This window comes from Delphinapterus leucas, chromosome 2, assembly GCF_059928025.1.
Source record: "Delphinapterus leucas isolate spDelLeu-1000000601 "Yukka" chromosome 2, BTC_Dleu_Yukka2, whole genome shotgun sequence".
NCBI lineage: Eukaryota > Metazoa > Chordata > Mammalia > Artiodactyla > Monodontidae > Delphinapterus > Delphinapterus leucas.
The window spans coordinates 62,184,941-62,201,370 of NC_143130.1; the positions used below are offsets into that span (position 1 = coordinate 62,184,941).

The following is a 16,430-nucleotide window of genomic DNA, read 5'->3' on the forward strand; positions in this document are numbered from 1 at the left end:
CATTACAATACCAGAGGATCGAATTTTGACTATATGTTTACCATTACCAGTGAGTATTACACATCCATATGTTTTTTTTAAAAAAATTTATTTATTTTATTTTTGGCTGCATTGGGTCTTCGTTGCTGCATGTGGGCTTTCTCTAGTTGCTGCGCGTGGGCCTTCTCTGGTTGCGGCGAGCAGGCTTCTCATTGCAGTAGCTTCTCCTGTTGCGGAGCACGGGCTCTAGGTGCGCCGGCTTCAGTAGTTGTGGCTCTCAGGCTCAGTAGTTGTGGCTCACGGGCTCTAGAGCACAGGCTCAGTAGTTGTGGCTCACAGGCTTAGTTGCTCCACGGCATGTGGGATCTTCCCGGACCAGGGCTCGAACCCGTGTCCCCTGCACTGGCAGGCAGATTCTTAACCACTATGCCACCAGGGAAGCCCATCCATATGTTTTTATGTTATTACTTATCATCCTTTTCTTTAAAAAAAAATTATTTATTTATTTGGCTGTGCTGGGTCTGAGTTGAGGCACGCGGGATCTTCATTGCCACGAGCGGGATCTTCATTGCGGCATGTGGGATCTTTAGTTGCAGCATGCGGGATCTTTAGTTGTGGCATGCAGGACCTAGTTCCCTGACCAGGGATTGAATCCGGGCCCCCTGCATTGGCAGTGCAGAGTCTTAACCACTGGACCACCAGGGAAGTCCCTATCATCCTTTTCTTTAAACTTGAAGAATGCCCTTTAGTATTTCTTGTAAGGCAGGTCTAGTGGTGATGAACTTCTTCAGCTTTTGTTTGTTTGGCAAAGTCTTTACTTTTCCTTCATTCTTGAAGGACAGCATTGTTGGGTACAGCATTCTTGGTTGACAGTTTTTTCCTTCAATATTCTGAAAGGCTGTGCCACAGGCTGGGCTTCTTGATCAGGTTGGCTGCTTGCTGTGCTCTGATGTTGAGCAAGGTCACTGGCTGGCCTCTCTGGTTGGGAGGGGCCTCCATTTATATCTCATAGTTGGGTGGGTAAAGAAACTGTCTCTGTGGTTGGGAGAGTCTTTGTCTGGGCTCCATTGTGGGGTGAGGATGCAGGCTATGCTCTGTAGTTGAGTGGGACAATAGCTGGGCTCTAAGACTGCCCAGGGTTACTGTTCAGTCTTCCTGGTTATGTGGGGTCGGAGGCTAAGCTCAACAGTTGGGTAGTTCTGTTGGCTTGGTTCCCTGCCCAAGAAGGGCTGTAGTTTGGGCTTTGCGGCTGCCTGGCTTCCCCAGCTGGCCTTCCTAGATGGTCAGAATAAAGGCAATGCTGAGCTAGAGGGCAAGGATGATAATTTGCTTTCCTTTCCAGGTTGTGTGGTAAAACAAGCTCTACAGCCAGTACAGTCTGGGGACTGGGGACCCTAATCAGCAGAACTGCCAACTGAGCTCCGTGGCCAGATGGGGCTACAGGCTCAGTTCCACAGATGGGCAGAGCTGCTGCCTGGGATCTCTTCTTGGGCACCACTGCAAGCAGCAATACAGTCCACCAAGATCTGAGTGCTGACTGCTGTCAGCCCCTCCACACCTTTCTACTTGATCACCAGTGGTCAAGCTCTGCAGATTCCCCCAGCAATCCCAGTGAGGTGAGACCCAAGTGGAAGTGTCCCACAATGCTGGGAGAGCTGGATGTCCATTTGGGCTCCCTCTTCCCACTGGAGAAACCACAGGCTTGTGGGGGTATGGGGGCTCATGCAGTGTTGTGCTGGCCTGTGGGAGGGCTGTTGTGGTCAGAGTGTAGCTGCTCCTCTTACCCTTCTAATGTGGTACTTCTTGATCTCTGAGGTCTAGGGGGAGATGCTTCAGTCTCATCTATCTCCTGCATTCTGAGTTTTCACAATGGTTTCTTGTCTATGGATAGTTACTATCTGGCTTTCTTGTGAGGCCATCTGTTTGATGACAGAATCTGATCAAAAGCAATGAACTAAGACCTTGTAAACAGAGGATTATCACAGGGAATCAACACTGATCCTGACAAATAGGAGCATCATCTACAGCACTGGAGTCCATTCCATAGTACAAGACGGTTGGCTGTTCTTTAGCACATTCCATCCATATCTCAGCAAAGTTCTGGAAGCCAAGAAAAGCCAAGATCAAGGTGCCAGCAGGGTTGGATTCTTCTGAGGCCTCTCTTTTTGGCTTCCAGATGGCTGCCCTCTTGCTATCTTTCGTATGGTTGCCCCTCTATGCATGTGCCTAATGATTTTAATACATCAAGAGCTTTTACAATTAAAAAAGTCAATACCTCCGATAGAAAAATGGGCAAAGTACATGAACAGGCAACTCACAAAATAATTAAAATGGCCAGTGAACATTAAAAAATGTTCAATATAACTACTAATACAAAAAATGAAATATTTTCGCCTCTCAGTTTGGCTACGACTCAAAAGAATGATGATATCCAACAGTGTCTAGGCTGAGGGTACAAGGACGTACTCATATGTAATCTTTATGTAGGACAATTTGGCAATATGGATCAAAATCCTTAATGCATATTCTTTGACCCCCAAATTATACTTCTCAATGTTTAATAGAAGACAATAATCAATTGTAGGGAAAGATGTTCTTTACAGTATTATCTGTAAGAGTAAAATACTGGAATAAACCTATGTAAGTAATAATAGGTTACCTAAAGCAAATCATGGCTACATAATTAAATACTTGGAAAGCCAGTAAAAATTCATTTGCACGTTTCTGTTGATTTGGAAAAAAGCACTTAAAAAAAAGTATGACCAAACAATGTGTATAAATATTACAATTTTTTTCATAAAATAACCACATATATATGTACCAAAACCAAAACAAAACCAATGATTATCTTTGGGTGGTGGGATTAAAGATAATTTTTGTGTATTCAACAAAATCCATTGTGCTTTTCCATGTTTTTCAAATTGTTTTTCTCACTGAGCACATATTAATTTTATAATTAGGAAACAAGTTATTTTAAAAAGGAGAATGGGGAGAGAGGCAGAGGCAAGCTATCTGCTATTACAAGAGAGACTGCACTCTTAAAGAAGTAGCAATGGAGCAAAGGTAAATCTGAGATATTTACAAGGTAGAATCAATAGGTACTAAAGACTTAATTGGATATTGGTTTGGTAAAGGATTGTGAAGAGTTTTTTACAATGCTCAGAATGCTGGCTTAAGTAACGGAATGGGATACTGGTGCTACAGGTAAGGACAGAAGACACAGGAAAAGTACCTCCTTTGGGTGGAAAGATAAGGTGTCCAGTTTTGAACTTGTGGAGCCTGAGGTGCCTGTAGTACATCCTAGCAGCTAGGAAAGTGCTTGGCTAAAGTACAGTTTTATGACTTCTCCGTGAATAGATGCCTTATGTTTACTAATTTTTGATTCCAAAAGGCTGGTATCAGTGACTTGGACTATCTATTTGCCTCTAGGTTGCAAAGTTTGATTTCCCTGTTTCGAGAGACAGATATAAATTTCTAATTGAACATGATGAAAAGAATTGTGCTTCAGCAAAAGACCATGAATAGCCAAAGGAATCCTGTGAAAGAACAACAAAGCTGGAGGTATTACATTTCCTGATTTCAATCTATATTACAAAGCTACAGCAATCCAAATAGTATGGTACTGGCATAAAAAGAGACATGTAGACCAATGGAACAGAATTGAGAGCCCAGAAATAAACCCATGCATATCTGGTCTATGAATATTTGACAAAGGAGCCAAGAATACTCACTGGGGAAAGGATACTCTCTTCAATAAACGGTGCTGGGAAAATCAGATAACTACATGCAGAAGAATGAAACTGGACCCCTATCTTACACCATTCCCAAAAAAAGAACTCAAAATGTATGAAAGATTTAAATGTAAGACCTGAAACCATGAAACTCCTAGAAGAAAGCATAGAGGAAAAAACTTGACATTGGTCTTGGCAATATTTTTTTGGATATGACACCAAAAGCACAAGCAACTGAAGCAAAATAAACAAGTGGGACTACTTCAAACTTAAAAACTTCTGCACATCAAAAGAAACAATCAAAAAAATGAAAAGGCGACCTGCAGAACGGGAGAAAATATTTGCAAACCATATACTGGATAAGGGGTTAATATTCGAAAAAATAAGGAACTCCTACAATTCAATGGTAAAACCACAAATAATCCAATTAAAAAATGGGCAAAGGACCTGAATAGATAGTTTTCCAAAGAACATATACAAATGGCCAATAGGTATAGGAAAAGATGTTCAACATCACTAATCACCAGGGATATGCAAATTAAAACCACAACGAGATACCACCTCACATCTGTTAGAATGGCTATTATCAAAAACAAAAACACAAAACTAAAAAGCCCCCCAAACCAAGAGATAACATTGGCAAGGATGTGGAGAGAAAAGTGAACCTTTGTACACTGTTGGTGGGGAAAGTATATTTGTAAAGCCACTGTGAAAAACAGTATGGCGGTTCTTCAAAAGATTAAAAACAGAACCACCATATGATCTATCAATTCCACTTCTGGGTATATATCTGAAGGAAGTGAATCATTATCTTGAAGAGACACTTGCATTCCCATGTTCACTGCAGCATTATCCAGAATAGCCAAGACATGGAAACAAAGTGTCCATCAATAGATGAATGGATAAAGAAAAGTGGTAAATACACACACACACACAATGAAATATTATTCAGCCATAAAAAATAAGGAAATCCTGCAATTTGTGACAATATGGGTGGCCATATAAGGCATTATGCTAAGTGAAATAAGTCAGACAGTAAAGGATAAATCCTGTATGTTCTCACTTACATGTGGAAACTAAAAGAGCTGAACTCACAGAAACAGAGAGTAGAATGGTGGTTGCCAGAGGCTGGGGTGGAGGTTCGGGGAAAGGGGGAGATGTTGGTCAAAGGGTACAAACTTCCATTTATAAGATGAATAAGTTCTGGGGATGTAACGTACAACATGGTGGCTAAAAATAACAATACCGTATTACATACTTGAAAGTTGCTAAGAGAGTGGCTCTTAAATGTTTCAAAACACACACACACACACACACACACACACACACACGGTAATTATGTAAGCTGATGGAAGGTGTTAATGAACGTTACTGTGGCAATCATTTTGCAATATATATGTGTATCAAATCATCACGTTGTACAACTTAAACTTACACAATGTTGTATGTCACCCATATCTCAGTAAAGCTGGGAAAAAACAGAATTGCAGAGCTTCAGGGTTGATGCATTTCCTGAGCAAATTTCAAACCAGTGTTTTTTCAAATTGCAATCTGCTTCTACCCTACACATAATACTGCTTTCCTAGAACTATGCTAAACATTTGACACAGACAATATTTGCATCTTATAGAAAAAAGAATGCTGATGTTTGATAGCCAAAAGATATTATTTGGATATTCTGTTAAAGGATTTTTTTTAATTTGTTTTTTTTTTTTAATCCCAGGACCTTGTGAAGTGTCTGGCACAAAGTGAGTACAAGTGATCATATTTTGAGGTGATAAATATTTGAGGATCCCTTAGATCTAGAAACTTGACTAAACTATGTAAAATAATGAGAATAAACACTGTTATTACCTCATCTTGGTTAGACACCCTCTTGCCTCTTCTATGCCAGATAAGGAGAGAACAGGGACATATGTCAGGGTGATGTGCCCTGTTCCAGCTCTACCTTAGGGGTACAGGTTAGAGAATAGTGCCAAAGACTGTGTTGGAACGCTTTCCTCACAACTTTACAATGCTAGAGATATAAACTGACAAAAAATGCACAGGTTGTAGCAGGGAGTGGTGTGAGATTTCCTGTCACTTCATATTTGAGAAGGTGAGAACGAAAGCATGAAAGTAGTTAAACATGTTCTGTTTGCTTCCTTAAGAAAATCTGAGATAAGGTTTGTGGTTCTACATATAGGGATCATCAAGCCAGCCTACAATGCATTATCTACAAGAAAACAATATTTAACAAAAGTGGTTCAAGTCAGATAAAGAGTGCCATGGTTTTGTACTGAAGTACTATAATTGTCAATCACCCTTTTTAAGCTACATGAGTTATTTGGTTTGGCAGATTACCACTGTTATTTTTTTTCCCCAATAACCTTCTTCTTTTTACAAAGGATCTGGTAACTATAATAATATATGTAAAAATGTAGGTACTTTCTCCCGGAAGGCCCACCAGAATTGCATTGAAGCCCTTGGCTGGACCTTCTGCCTCATCACAGCTGAGGCATGTGGCTAAGCTGTCTGGATGACAAGAATGCAGGGTTGCTGCATCACAGAGTAGCCCAAGGGAGAATGCTGGGGCTGAATGGCATTCATCAGCAAAGAGGGCCAGGTTCTACAATGACCAGAAGGACATGGGGAAATTGAATGGGATCAAGCAACTGAGAGAAAGGCCAGGGAGGGTCAAAGTGCTGTATGATAAATGGTTGTGGACCCAAAGGGCCTAGTACTCTCTAGCAATAAATATGCCTGGGGAAAGAGGGCAGGCAGATGGAAGGGACAAGTTAACAAAGTAATCAAGGGTAAGAAAGATACTGAATGAAACAACTGTTTTCAAGAAAGCACTACAAGAGACCAATGTAAAATTTATGAACTGTGAAAGAAGCAAATGCAGAAGAGGGCATTCTCTTTCTCCTATGAACCTACTATAAGCTTCAGAGAGTAACAAATTGCATGGGTTTTGGAAGTCAGAGATCAGTGCAGATCACAGAGGAGTTTCTGATAGGTGGGACAGGTAATTGATTAACACCAGATGGAACCCTGTTGGGAAATTAAATGTCCTACCTGATTCCAGATTCATGAGGGAAAAAGAATTCAGATGTCAAAGTAGGAATAAATTTCCCAGGAGAGAAGGTGACCTTGGAAGGAAGCAGGGTTGACTTTGAACAGGTGTTAGGAATTGCCACATTTGTGTAGTGGAAAACATACAGCTGTTGGGAGTACAGCTAGACCTGAGTTCCAGTCTCAACTCTCCTACTTAACTTTTAAACTTATTCAGTACATAACCTTGGGCAAAGCACTTAACCTCACTGAGCAATTTCCTTACCTACAAAGTCTGTATTAGAAATCCTACACTTACAGGGCTGTAAAGCCTCTACTACAGTACCTTACACATAATGGGTGCTCCATAAATGATAGCTATTATTACTGTTTTAAATCTGAACCAAATTTATAACCAGAGATGACCTGAGATAGGGAAATTCTTAGAAATTCTTTGAGTTGGAAGGAGTTGACAGCAAAAAAAGTTATAAAAAGCTTGGACACTACCTATTCTAATATCAAATATCTAAATATCAAGAAAGACAAATGAGCTCTAACTGTAATGCTTTTCATTAATAGGATTTTACTTCTCTCTACAAAATGTGGTATATTTTGTATTAGGAATTTGTGGATGGTGTGAGAAAGATTGCCATCACATTGGGCCCTGAGACTTAAATTATTTTAATATATTTTTTTTAACAAAAAAGACAGTTTTTAGAAATTTACCTGATGAGGTCCTGAACTCGACTGTTAAAAGCATCACCTTGTGAGGGTTTGCTTTTCATTTCCTGTGTTGATATTTTTGGTGTAATTGGCTGGCTGTTTCCATCTGGTCGATTGGCAATCAGGCAGCCAAAAACCACAGCACTGACTTTGAGAAGTCCAGTTGTCAAGCCTTCGAAAACTTGCTTATTTGTATTTCTTCCCAAAATAGCATTATTTTCATCTGGAACATAAACCTAGATAGAAAAAAAATACAGTAATTGTGTTTCAATAAAACCACCAAAAATGAACAGAGATGATATGGAAAATTTCTGGAATCATAAATAATTTTGAAATTATAGAGGTGCCATCTGAATGTTTGAGTATTGGTTCTAAGGTCAGATCGTCGAGTTCAAATCTCAGCTTTGCGCCCGCTAGCTGGGTGACCTTGGGTAGGTTGTTACTTCCAAGCTTCAATTTTCTCATTTATAAAACATGGATAATGACATTACCTATAACATAGGGTTCTTGTGAGGATTAAATGAGCTAATAACATAAAATGCTTAGCTCGTGCCTAGGTGCATAATAAGCACTCAATAAATATTAGTTATTCAATTGAATAAAGTATATTACAAATTTGTATAAACTCAGAAAACAAACCAGTTGGTAAACTGACAGCACTGTTTCTTGTTAAAGTGAATTTTTAAAGTATCTAATCTAAATTCCTCTCTTAGGAAAAAATTTGCATTTCTTATTACAAAATGGTAAAATAGTTTTTTGCCTAATACATAGGGTCATATTGAGCTCTGTTTATTTATGGTTTACAGGAAGTAATATGCCTGTTAAAAGCTGGACAAGGAGTCAGAGCCTGGGCTTGGGTTCTGGCCTTGCAGCTATATGTGATCTTGGACATGTTCCTTAACCTTTCTGTGTCTCAGTTTCCTCAACTGTTAAATGAGGATAATCTTAGTATCTAATGAATCAACATATGTAAATTCTTAGAACAATGTTTGGCACATAGGTAAGTCCTACAGAAGTGTCATGTGCTACTATAACTGCTACTCTTACTGTGATTCCTACTATTACCAGGAGTAAATACTACTGTGTGTGAACATCAGCTCTGGCAGAGAAGTACAGCTCTTGTAGAAGTACAGTGGCTAGATACATAATTATCAGGCTAGGAGCTCTGTGCCTTGGCATGTGATACTGGCTACATAAGGGTTCACTCTTCCCACGGAGAAGAGGGGCTCCTGAAGGCCTCACTACCAAGAAAGGGGCAGAAACAAGAAGCTAAAGGTGGGGAGAAAGGAAGTTTGGACTTGGAATCAGATAGCACTGTATTTAAGTTCCAGTTCCTCCTCCAGCACGTCACATGACTGTATGTAAATACTTCACATTTCCAAGCTTTGGGTTCTGTATCTGTCTACCTGCTAGGACTACCATGAAGTTCAAATAAGATGACGAATGGGAAATCACTTGGTAAATTATTACTAATAACTTCACAAATGCACTTACTTAGTAACAACTAGTCTTTGCCTCATTCTCATTCTTTATCTGCACCAGTTCTATCAAAAGATAGAGGAATAAATGATCACTAGGATTCAAAAGGAAGATCTTCACAAACACAAGCAAATATTCCCTCCATTGTTTATAGTTGTTCATTTAGACATTCCATGAAAGTTACTTTTCTGAGAATAGCCTTGTTTAAGACTGTTGACCATCTCTAACCACTGAGCAATTCCTAAGCCAAAGTAATTACAGTAGAATCTTTCTGCAGTATGTGCTGATGGAAGTTCCCTTTGAAACTCTATAAAACAGTCACAGAGCTTCTTCAAGCTGTGACTAGCATAATCTAGCCTATCCCAATACAGAAGGTGGTATTAGGAGCTGAGTTTGAATCAAGGATTTCTGTATAAGTCAGGATAAGCTAGGTTATGCTGCAGTGAAAAATTCCTCAAAAATTTCAGTGGTTTCAAACAATAAAGCTTTATTTTTCATTCAAATGACATGTTCATCTGAGACTGGCTGGGGCTCCTGTTGTCTTTACTTCAGAGTCTAGGTGACAAAGCAACCATCATTTAGAGCAACAATGCCCAACAGAACTTTCTAAAATGATTGAAATGTTTCAATCTATACTGTTCTACATCTGCACTTGTCACATGTGGATAACGAGTACTTCGAATGTAGTTAGTGTGACATGGGACTGAATTTTTAATTTTAGTTAATTTTAATTTAAATAGTGGCTAGTGTATTGAACAGTACAAAGGACTGTAGGTCACAGTGGCAGAGAGCAAAAAATATCTCTGGAGGGTCTTGTGTCTACATTAAATGAGCTGCCTGGAAATGACACATCATTTTTGCTAACAACTTATTGGCCAAAACGAATCACATAGTCCAATTCAACCACAAGGAAGACAAGAAACGTCATTCTACTATGTACTTGGTAAGAGGGGGAGAATCAGAACATCTGGTCCACAGCACTACCGACAGCAAAATATTGTTTCTTCCAGTATGACTATACAAATATTATTCACAGTTAAGCTATTTAGTAAATGATTACATTTACTTTCTTGTACAAATTTTTGGTTTCACTCAGATGTTGAATTTCTTATGTATGTATCACTAGTTCATTGTCAATCTTTCTGGTTAAAATGGAATTTCCTCTCAAGTTCAAACACATCAGGGATTGTTGATTCTTTTTCTCCCTCCAATGGAGACAATTGTCCTGAAACCGCCATCCTCCTGCTGTAATCTGGACTGGTTGCTCTCTAGGCATGCTACACAGCTCTTATTTTGAGATGCCCTTCATCTTCATCCTAAGAATTCCTTCCACCTCCACCCCCCAACCCCGAGTTAGATTCCTTTATTTCTTGGATTCCAAACAACTTCCAAAGAAAGGGTGCATGGGAAGAGAAATTTTGAGACCTTGTATGTCTGAAAGTATATTTATTTCATCCTTATACTTGACTGATAGTTTGGATGGATATAGAATTCTTGGTTGGAACTAATTTTCTTTCAGAGTTTTTTGTTTTAAATAAATTTATTTATTTATTCATTTATTTTTGGCTGCGTTGGGTCTTCATTGCTGTGCGTGGGCTTTCTCTAGTTGCGGCGAGTGGGGGCTACTCTTTGTTGTGGTGCGTGGGCTTCTCACTGCGGTGGCTTCTCTTGCTGTGGAGCATGGGCTCTAGGTGCGCAGGCTCAGTAGTTGTGGCACACAGGCTTAGTTGCTCCGTGGCATGTGGGATTTTCCCGGACCAGGGCTCAAACCCTGCATTGGCAGGCAGATTCTTAACCACTGCGCCACCAGGGCAGTCCCTCTTTCAGAGTTTTTAAGGACTGCCCCATTGTTTCCTACTTTAAGTACTGTTCTTCATAAGTCCAATTAATTCCTAACGTTTTTGTACATGTCCTATTTTGTCCTCTCTGGAAACTTTTAGGCACTTCTTACCCCTGATTTCTTCTGTCGTGGTATAGGTCTTCCTTCATTTTTTGTTCAAAAACTCAGTGGTCTTTTCAATCTGAAAGTCATGTGTTTCACTTCTGAAGATATCTCTTGTATTACTTCTTTGCTAATTTCCTCTCATTTATTTTCTCTGTTGGATTTTGGTCCTGAACTGAGTCTTGAATTTTCTTGTATTTTTTTCTTCTGCTTTTCATATCTTTTTACTTTGTCCTACTTCTTAGGCAATTTCCTTAACTTTATTTTCCAGTCCTTCTGCTGAATTTTTCATTTCATCAATTGTATTTTTAATTTTCAGGAGTTCTTTTGGGCTCCCTGTTTTGTTTTTACAGTACTTTGTTTTTGCTTCATGGCTGCAATATTTTCTCATCTCTGTGAAATTCTAATTTTTAAAGATATTCTTTTGTTTCCTGCATGGTCTTTGTTTCCTCTGAGTTCTTTCTTTGTATTTCAGGTTGTAGGCTTTCCTTAAATATGTGGTAATCTGGAGATTTCTGTTCATACTTAAGATTAATGCACAGATGGATTTCAGTGTTTCACAATCTAGATCTAATCACAAGCTGGATACAAAGTCAGCATGAGGGGCCCCAATTTGGATGACTAAGCAGAGACCCTGCTGGGGAATCCCAACTGTCAATATTTATAGGTCTATTCTCCTGGGACAGTTAGTGTCACAAGAATGGAATCCTATGCCCTCTAAGCCTAGAGTATATGACATGGCCTGCTCATTTTCTCAGAGGTTCATAGAAGAAGGGGCTGAGTGTCTCAGTGTTTAAGGAACAGATTTTCACTTAATCATTTTGTTTTTGTATGATTTCTGTATGGCTGTACCTGGTGCCCCCATGTCCTGAGTAACTTTGGTTCAACATCTTGTCTTCTGCCAGTGTTTGGGGAGGGGCATTCACTTGGCTGTACATGTAGCAGATGGGATCTAGGGCATCTGAACTGCCTCTTATTTAGACTTTCAACCAATCCTCCTCTTTCCAGCCCTACTTGTACCCTCATTTTCTGAGATACTTGGGAACTCTAATTTTTGAGGCTTCTGGGGTTATGTGGCACAGGTTTTCTTCCGGTAGGAAGACCTCCTGCTAATTGAGGTTTTAGCTTTTAGGCAACTGGTTTTCAATCATCTGCTTTCCAGATTAAAACATACTTGCTTTACTTTCCTTCCCATTCTCTTTGTCTTTGAGGGGTTAGAACTTTATCTGTTTATCTATTTACTATAATATTAGTGGGGGCCTTCAGAGAGAGAGAATGTAACTTGTGTGTTCAATTGGCCACATTTAAAAATTAACTCAGTAAATCACCTAAAGACACAAGTTTCTTCTTCTTTTACAAACTACAGAAAGAATATGAGAAACACATTTCTGGGTAATGTCAGGGTTCTTCATACATCACAGATTTTCATATTCCTTTCTTTTCAAAAACCTCGTACTGATATTAAGTATTTCAAATAAAACACTATACATGTGCATTTAGCAATCTTTCACTTCTCTAGAAGTATTTTATCCAATAATTGCATCTTTTAAGAATATAGTTGAGAATCACAAAGACATTAAAGACTTCTGAGATACCCAAATTAGTGTCATTTATTTCATCACCTGCTCATCTAACATTTGAATATCTACTACATCCATGGTCAAAGGAATAAAGTGATGCTCCGCTTATTCTAAGGGTCATTTAGACCCTGTATACTTTGATTTTACAAATAAGTGTAGAAAGCTGTGGTTTACTGGTTTATAGTAGAACAGAAAGAACAATATAAAAGAGAGAAGTGGTAGCCATTTTAGAGGTAGGCAGTAGCAAAATGTAACACTAATTCTGGAAGCATAATAAAAAACAGATATAAGAATGCTAAAGGCACTGCAATGTGAGACATGTTATTTTTACTGGACTCACTCATCTTTATTTGCACTGAAATTATGATTTACTACAAATCAGTATAACTGTTTATGCTCAAAATGACAACCTTAAGATATCAGAAAAAAAAAGCTAAATTATGAGCCTCACTTATTTGGGGGGGGCAAAGAAAAAAGGATGAAAACTAACATTTATCAAGTTTTTCTTCTATGCCAGATACTTAAGCATTTTCTTTATACCATTACATTTAATTTTTGCAGATTAACATATCAAAGTTCGGAGATACCAAGCAACATGTCCAAGTTTCACAGCTGGTTAATAGAAGAGCTGGGACTTGAACTTGAGTTTATCAGACTCTGAAGCCCACGTGCTTTCTCTTACCCCACACTGACTTCTTCCCACTGGCCATCTCTTCTACTGAGGATTCTGGAGCAACTGTCTCAATTGGAGGGAGGTGAAAACTGATCATGGGCCAAACATTGCTTTTCTGATGTCTCTTCCATTAAAAGCTCTTAATTAGGGCTTTCCTGGTGGCGCAGTGGTTGAGAGTCCGCCTGCCGATGCGGGGGACACGGGTTCATGTCCCGGTCCAGGAGGATCCCACATGCCATGGAGCGGCTGGGCCCGTGGGCTGTGGCCGCTGAGCCTGTGCATCCGGAGCCTGTGCTCCGCAACGGGAGAGGCCACAACAGTGAAAGGCCCGCGTACCGCAAAAAAAAAAAAAAAAAAGTTCTTAATTAATTTGAACTTTATTCTTGACCAAAGGGCATGAAAATATTTTATTTAAAGGTTGTTGGAATAATTATGGGTAAAATATACTAAACTTATTATTCAGAAACCATAAATGTGGTTCAAGGACCAAATGTTACTTCTTCATCAGCCCCCCCAAAATAAGCTCAATGTAAAATAAATCAGATATATTTTTACACTTTTCTTATTTTCTCTGTCCACAACTGACAACTTTTGATTTTTCTATTTCATTGGGGCTTTCTGCTTAATTTCAGAAACACCATTTTGGCAATTTTTAATAAAGTAAACAGAAATTGAAAAAATTCTCTAACAATCTGGCAATTATATGAAGAACACTTGTGGCCTGCAGGAGCCAAGCTTGCCATGGTGAACCCTGGGACCTCAGACCTCAGTCTAAAGTCCCTCACTGTACTGAACAGTCTTTTATTTTCTCACTGTGGTTTCCTATTTTCCAACAGTCTAAGCCCCTCACCTCATCATATTTTCGCCCCAAATTTGTTTTTTTCTCTCTAATCTCCTTATTTAATATTGATCCTTTCACTGCTGAGAATAGAGTTTTCTTTTGCTTGTAACCTTTGGTGAAGTCTTTGTCTCATAAGGACATTATTTTATTCAAACAGTCACAGAAATTCTCCTCACCCTTCTATATAGATTTTTCTTTTGCTGGTTTAAAATCCTTTTGCCACAATGTTTTAAATAGGAAACTGATGTTTCAGCTAAGAAAGAATTTCAAAATTGACTGAATTAAAGTATGAAGGGGTTTATCTTCAGTTAGACAAAAGGTTCTTTCTAGTCTTCAAGAATGAGATTTGATAAAGAGAAACTTTAAGGAGAAGGTATCTACACTGTAAAGGATATTCTATTCAGAGCAGTACTCTGCACTGTTGTCTTTTGTCTAGTTGGGTATCACTGTTACTTGCCAGAGGTAAAGTAACTCGTTAACAGCCTGCTCTTTTGGGACACTTAGTAGATGAAATGCACACCTAGAGTTCTGATATACGCTTATAGACTAACACTTGAGTTTGCACTTCCTTCTAACACAGCTGCTGGGCCAAGGGGACACTGCAAGTTGAGGGGCCTGTCCTTCAGGAAAGGTGTGCAAGCAACATCCTCCCTTCCCCCCGTCCGCTGTCTATTGCACACCTGGCTTACCTGAGTCTGGAACACATTCCATCCTAGGGTGGGTGGTCTGTGGAGGGCAGGGGAAGGTTGCCTTCCCAGCATGCAGCAGTGCTTGTAACTACCACCTGCTGGTACGTACCAGGCCTGGCCTGGGAAAAAACAGAGCTATGTAGCTTTTGTCTCTTCTGAATCTGTCACTCCTGAGGCAGAAATCTAAAAACCACAATTTCTCTTCAATGGATGCAAGGTATTTCCTTTAGTATATTTCTTTAGAATACACTGGTGTGGTTATTAACTTACTCTTATAGTAGCAGCAGACTATAAGTAATTTCATATAATACTCTTATTTATAAAATTTCTCCTTCCTCTCAAAAAATATTTGGCTTTCTCAAAATTTGCAGATATTTCATATAGTTTTAGATCAAGAAAGAAACTTAGCATCAATTTTTTTCATTTTATATTTGAGGAAATAATGGTCTAGAGGAGAAAGAGACTTTCCTGAGAATGAAGAAACCATCAGGGCTAGAAAAAGTACTGTGCTACTTCTCTAAACCTACTCCAAGGAGAAACCCAATATCTATAGGGCTAAGCTCTGAGGCAAAGTGTTTTAGCAAAATTAAATTAAAAGTCATTATCACTTTTAAAAGACGAGCTCACACTCTTTCTTTCCCCCACTACCTCCCACCACCAAAGTAGTTGTGAAAACTTTCTACATTCTTTTTTGCAATCCAGAAAGATGCTTTTATTAGTAGTATAAATCTATCCATCTGTAACATGATTCCATGAGAGAGAAAATTAACTTGGTAATCAGTGGTAATTCTATCCAACTAATTTTCAGTATTGTGAAGTTGGGCTTAAGTATTTTTAAGTTGTAGAGTGTGTTCACAATGGTCAGAATATGAACTAAACTCACTGAGAACCAATAGGAGATTGTTTAGAAAGCTCCTGTCAAGTCAATGTCAGAGTATAGGGGAAAAAAAGGCAAAAAAATGTGGAAGGGCTCCAGCATCAGACACAGGTTTCCACATTGCTGGCACCATTTTATTTCCTTAGCTAAACTGTCTTCAGACTACAACAGTCATTTCACCATTGACATTATATGTATGTATTATGTATAATGTATATATGTATATATATATATGTATGTATATATATATGTATGTATTATGTATAAAAATAGATGTTATGTATGTATTATGTTGTATTATGTATACATATATGTATTATGTATAAAAATAGAACTCATGAATGATATTTACCCTGTTGATTTACTTGGCTTGAAAGCATGAAAAGAAATTACATATGAATGGCTAATAGTTTTCAACATTATCTTTTTTAAATTTCACAAACAACATCAAGACAATATTAAAGGGAATCTTGCATTTTATCCCAAATATTATTACCCTTTTTAATATATTTATGCCTTTCAGACTCTGTTTATACATTTCCAAAATCCTAAATAATATAATTTCAGAAAGCTCTATAGTGCATGCCTTAGTGGTCTTGATGCTTGGAAATTTCTTTGTTACTAATGTTGAATTATATTATTTTTCTGCTCAAAAGAATCCCTGGCTTCTTATCTCCTGCAAAGCTAAAGTCCAAAACCGCATAATGGCCAAAGAGGCCCTTCCTGATCTACTTCCCCAATTACCTCTCTGAATTCATGTATTACACTTTTGTCTGTATGGCTCTTGCTCTTGCTCTGCTATTTGCTCTGCCTAAATACACTTCTCCCAGGTATCTTCATGATTCATTCCCCCTCTTCCTCTAGGTCTCTATTCAAATGCCAT

At 38.7% G+C, this 16,430-nt stretch overlaps 1 protein-coding gene and 1 non-coding gene across 8 annotated transcripts in view; both read right to left on the reverse strand.

The window, feature by feature from the left end:
- The window catches only part of SCAPER (S-phase cyclin A associated protein in the ER), a 494,989-nt gene that overhangs the window by 76,439 nt on the left and 402,120 nt on the right, over positions 1 to 16,430 (reverse strand). For all 7 annotated transcript variants that reach the window (XM_030761728.2, XM_022580126.3, XM_022580128.3 and 4 more), the window contains one exon: positions 7,470 to 7,702. In XM_030761728.2, the coding sequence (XP_030617588.1) occupies positions 7,470 to 7,702 (233 nt within the window). The remainder of the gene's footprint in view (positions 1 to 7,469; positions 7,703 to 16,430) is intronic.
- TRNAG-GCC (transfer RNA glycine (anticodon GCC)) lies at positions 612 to 684 on the reverse strand. The gene has a single exon. It is a non-coding gene; the product is annotated as a tRNA-Gly (tRNA).